The 5,373-nt window shown below is 32.9% G+C and overlaps 1 protein-coding gene across 1 annotated transcript; it reads left to right on the plus strand.

Moving 5' to 3' along the window:
* The first annotated feature begins 1,299 nt into the window (after positions 1 to 1,299).
* Positions 1,300 to 2,079, plus strand: LOC147386229 (protein NRT1/ PTR FAMILY 5.6-like). Its single transcript, XM_086424524.1, has one exon. It carries the CDS (start codon positions 1,300 to 1,302, stop codon positions 2,077 to 2,079), a length of 780 nt encoding a protein of 259 aa, XP_086280650.1.
* The last annotated feature ends 3,294 nt before the right edge of the window (positions 2,080 to 5,373 follow it).

Here is a 5,373-nt window from a genome sequence, read left to right on the forward strand (position 1 = left end):
AGGGTGTTTTATGTTTCATAACATGTACCCTTAGGGCACATGTTAACAAAATCTTTTTCTTTTTCGGTGAAGACAAGTATTTAATTTTAAAAAGGACAAAATACTTGGTCTTTTTCATTAAAAGATAAAACAATTAAGAACATTATTGAAAAATAAAAATATTGGATGATGCTAATGTCCCAATCAAGCAATGGATATCTTTACTACCACAATGAGAAGGGAGAATAAAGGATTATGACGACAAAATTTTATGCCAAATAAATTTCTCACAATAAATTTAACCTTTCTGATTATTTGACCTGCAAATGCATGATTCTCAAAACTATGATAGTTAATTTTTTAAAATTATAAAGGGTCTTGTTAACGAGTGCCCTTATGGTACACGTAAACGGTGCATTAAATTCCCCTTGATAATAAGCATCTTTTGGTAATTTTAATAAAAGAAAACTTTTTTGTGGGCAATTTCGGTACAAATGTCAAATCCCACGGTTGTATTTAATGCACTTTAATGGGTGCCCTTAGGGTAGAGGTACAGATTCCCTCAGGATACACATTTTTATGGGGAAATGCAGTTTTGTATCTTGAGACGTACAGATCTACGATTTCGACTTATCACATCAAGAGAGTTGAATGAGTATCCCACGTGGCGTAGTCACATTATCACGATTTTATATATACATGATATTAACATCCCATGTGCCACTCTATCTCTCTTATAAATGAATGTCCAATGTGTCATTGGGACATTAGAATCTTTCAAGGGCATTTTGGGACGTTAGCAATCTCCAGTTCTTTATCTTTCAAGGACATTTTGGCCATTAGTGTAAAATGCTTTTAATGTAATAAATATTGTGAATTGTTCTACAAAAATGTTATGCCTCAAGATCCAATAGGGTTTCCCGTTCCTATAAAATAGGAATGATGTAGCACTCTTTAGTTGAGTTTAAGTCAGCTTGGGCTCTTCACTAAGCCGTTCGTGCATCCCAATGTTTTTATTCTAACATTCAAAGTGTGCCACATGGACATCGTTCCTATGTATAGGATTGGAATCACTGTACTAGATAATGACTTATATACTATTTCCTTTTTCAACAAAGACAAATATTTAATATTCAAAGGACCATAATGCCCTTATATTTTACACTAAAAGTAAAATAATTAAGAATATTATTGAAAAAAATAAAAAGTATTAGATGATACTAACGTCTCATCTCATAATCCGATGGAAATAAAAGAAGAAAGAAATAATGTAGGCTTTGCATGGTAACAGAAGTAGAGGAAGTTAAACGTTTGTTACAAATGACTCCGATGTGCATGACCTTCCTCGCGTATGGTATGGTGAAATCTGTTGGAAATACCTTCTTCCTCGATCAAGGAAACAACATGAAAGAAAGTCTTGGTGGAATAACACAAACTCTTAACATCTTTGTCGGTATAGCAACGATATCGAGTGTAGTAACTAAAAGACTATATAAGTTTTTAATATCGAACGCACTATCTGGGTCAGCAAGGAAGTATGCGCCTTCAATTAAAATTGCTGTTGGATTGATCTTCTCTACATTTTGTTGCACAATTGCTGCTTGGGTAGAAACTGAAAGGCGGAATCATCTGCCCACGAAAATAAGTGTCTTTTGGTTAACTCCACAATTCCTCTTGTTTGGAGCTATGGATGGATTAATTCATGATGGTGTCCAAGATTTCTTTTACCATCAACTCCCGTATTCGATGAAGAGGTATGCTTATGCATTCACTGAAGCTATGATTGGAGGGGGAACGATTTTTTCTATATTTCTTGTTTTGATAACAAAAGCGCTAAGTGAGTGGGCAGGTAGTCCATGGATCCCAAATGAGGTGGATGACCCAGATGATGCCAAGGCCAAGTTTCATATGGACAGATATTTTCATCTATTATCTATAGTGTGCTTTGTGATTTTAAGTGCCTATACCTTTGTAGCAACTAGGTTTCCTTACCAGGATGCAGTAAACGATGAGGAAGTAAAGCAACTAGTGGTGCACCCAGTAATGCACCCAGTAGTGCAACCAGTAGTGCAACCGGCTGAAGTGGAGAGTGACAAATAAACAATAGAAACAAGAGTCGTGGTATTCTGACTTAGGCACATGGCATACTCAATCAACACCCTGACGTGATAGGATCAGAAACCGTAGAAGTCCTCTCTTCGGAATACAAAACTGCACCTTTTCTATGGGGAGCCGTTTTGTATCCCAGTTGGATTTTAATTTTAAACTTTTAGAAATTTGATTGTCGACATTTACCAAAGTCTTGGATCTAGCCAAACAAAAAAAAATGTTTTCTGAATTTTATTTTAACTATGATCTACACCATGAACTTAGAGGGTTGCTTGCCCAATGTTTTCTAGACGTTGAAACTTGAGGCAGGGTACTCGACTAGCTGGTGCCTCGAGGCGTAAGCTTCAAAGTGTGAAGTGCAAGACTCATATGCATGATATTTTAAATAAATAATATAATATTTAATTATTATTAAAAAATTAAAAAAATGGGACAACTATTGCATGTTTCTTAATTTCAAATCTAAACAATCAAATTTGAAGGTTTAATCCATTGCAATAAATAATGATATAAAATATTATGAAAATTTTGGATTTTTGGCTCGAATTTGGATTGAAATCTTAGATCAAAAACAATTTTGGATCAGATTCGGAATCTGCTATGAAAAAAAAATGTTTTAGTCTTTTGGTTTTATTCTATGTTTGTAGTTGGAAAATAGATTTTTTAAAATTTAATATTATTTAATATTTTTTGAATATTGATAATTTTAAAATAAGGCATTTGTTTGGATCTGTTTCGAATTAATGATGAAATGAAATAGATCGGATTTGGTTCACATATTCATTAATCTGATCGGATACATGTTTACAAATTTTTGGATCGGTATTGAAGTGGTACTGATTGGGTACCGAACCGATCCATCCCATCCACCCCATCACTAGAGGACCTATGAAGAATAATGGAATGAGTAAATGCACCCTCTCAATGACCTCCCATCTTGCAACAATTTTGTCTCTTGTCCCCACCATCACTAGATATCCATTTAAAGAATGCTGCAATTTTCTTAGTGTAGATGATTTAGACTAGAACTTTGTTTCAGATCTAACTGCTTCTCTTTAAGCAATGCAAAGAGGATTTTGTGGAGCATCACTCCTTGCACTATTTGTTGAGCTATCTGAAGGAATGTAATAGAAGGATCAAAATGGGAAAGAACTGATGCCATTGGGTACCGTAATCTCAATTTTAACTCTTTTGTTCACTCCTCTGACACTTTATTTCCAGGGAAATGTATTTTCAAAGTACTTTAGTAAATTTAAGTACAAAACATCAAAAAAGTATTTAAATAAGTTATTATACAATAAAGATTATATAACCAATTTATAAAAAATAGTTGAAAACAAAACATTTGAATAAATTAAGATTTATTTGAAATTGTTATCGGCATATTTGACGTGGAAAATTCTTAGAAAGTTCAATGCCCTTGTTAAACTAGGCATATGGACTTTGATTGAGCTTCTTTCATGAAAAACAACAAACAACAATAGTATGATTTAGCAGCATGAGATATTGATGCAATTGATCATTTGACAAATCTTTGGTTTGTGCAATCAAGTTCCATTGAGATTAAAAATAAGGCCTAGTTTTAGATTCGTTAACCAAGCAAAAGGAGAACAAGAGGAGGTTGAGGTTACACACCTAGAGACAAAATAAAAGGCATACAAATTAAAAAAATAAAAATAAAAAACCGAGAAGAAAAAAGAGAGACAAAACAAGAGGGTTACATGTCATCATTATAAAGAGGACGTTGAAACAGTTTTCACAAGTGAAGATAAACACTAACATGCTTCTTTTGGGTTGTCCTTCATTTGTGATTTTTAAGGGATTATACCTCAGCAGCATTTTCTCTTAGAAGCCATTCAGATTTTGATAATAGTTCCCTGATGTGGGTCCATTATATTAAATCAACGTGTTCTAGATACATTGACGGTATGGTTCTCTCATATTTTTATGTGCATTGTTATCACTGCAGTCACTTAGGGCGTGTGTGAATTGATTTTTCTAGGTGCTTCTGACTTTTGTGGGGATTCAAAAGCATTTTAAAGGTGTTTGGATAAATAACTCCTAGAAAAAACTATTTTACTTTAGAGTCATTTTAGTGATTTTTCACGGAGTCCCGATGGTGCTACTTCTCTAAACTACTCTTGTGCAGAGCCACAAAACACCGTTAAAATGATAGGATTGAGACGAGTATGACCTTCATAAATTTTGAAAATTATAAGCCTACCCTAAAAAATGCAATTGGAAGAATATTATATTACTATCTATTTATGTGGTGGTAGCCTTTTGGTGTAGCATTTGGGACAAGTATGCCCCCATAAATTTTAAAAATTACAAGCATACCCTCAAACAATGCAATTAAATAATATTTTATTACTATCCATTGATGTGGTGGTAGCTTTTTAGTATAGCATTTGAATTTAGATTTCTAACTCCCCTAATTATTCACTCGATGATTTATCCATGAGAATTCCAACCATGGTTGAAAGTTTCTTTTGCAAGATTGATGTGAACAATTACACACAAATTTACTATCCATTGATGTGGCAAAAGCTTCTTCATATTTTTAGTAGTTGTATATATTTGCTTACAATATCTTTTATTTATTTATAATTATTCACTTGATGATTTATCCATGAGGATTTCAACCATGGTTGAAAGTTTCTTTTGCAAGATTGATGGGAACAATTACACACAAATTTACTATCCGTTGATGTGGTAAAAACTTCTTCATATTTTTAGTAATTGTCTATATTTGCTTACAATATCTTCCATTTATTTATAATTATTGGGTGTTTATATAAGTTTTTATGGATAAAAATAATAACTTTTATTTCTTTTGGAGCATACTTTGTTGAGTCATAATGTTAAAAATAGTAATTAATACTCATAAGGGCATTTTGATCAGTTTAATAGAATCCAGAATAGTTTCCAAACACAAAACTTTATCAAAAGTACTTCTGATAGTACTTCTCAGAACCTACATCCAAACACACAACAGTTATCCACTTACTCCAGATAGTACTTTAAAAAATACTTGGGGAAATACTTATGTTTTAAGTATTTCTAGCTCCTGTATCCACACGGACTCTTAGATTCTGCTCACACTACTGGTATGTTGTTACCTATTTTACCTCTGTTCCTCAATGACTTGTTAGTAGTTTTCTTCTTTGTAATGGCTCAACTTTCTTCATTATTGGAGAGCAGTTTTCTTAGATACGTAATATTAAATTTGGTTTTATCCCAACTTCTAAACTATATTTTTCTTAATGACACTTCTATATTTGG

This window comes from Akebia trifoliata, chromosome 14 (assembly GCF_017979445.1).
Source record: "Akebia trifoliata isolate Shusen 1 chromosome 14, ASM1797944v1, whole genome shotgun sequence".
Taxonomy (NCBI): Eukaryota; Viridiplantae; Streptophyta; class Magnoliopsida; order Ranunculales; family Lardizabalaceae; genus Akebia; species Akebia trifoliata.

Excerpts from the sequence above, each read along its gene's own strand:
- LOC147386229 (XM_086424524.1), top strand. The coding sequence starts at position 1,300 with ATGACTCCGATGTGCATGACCTTCCTCGCGTATGGTATGGTGAAATCT.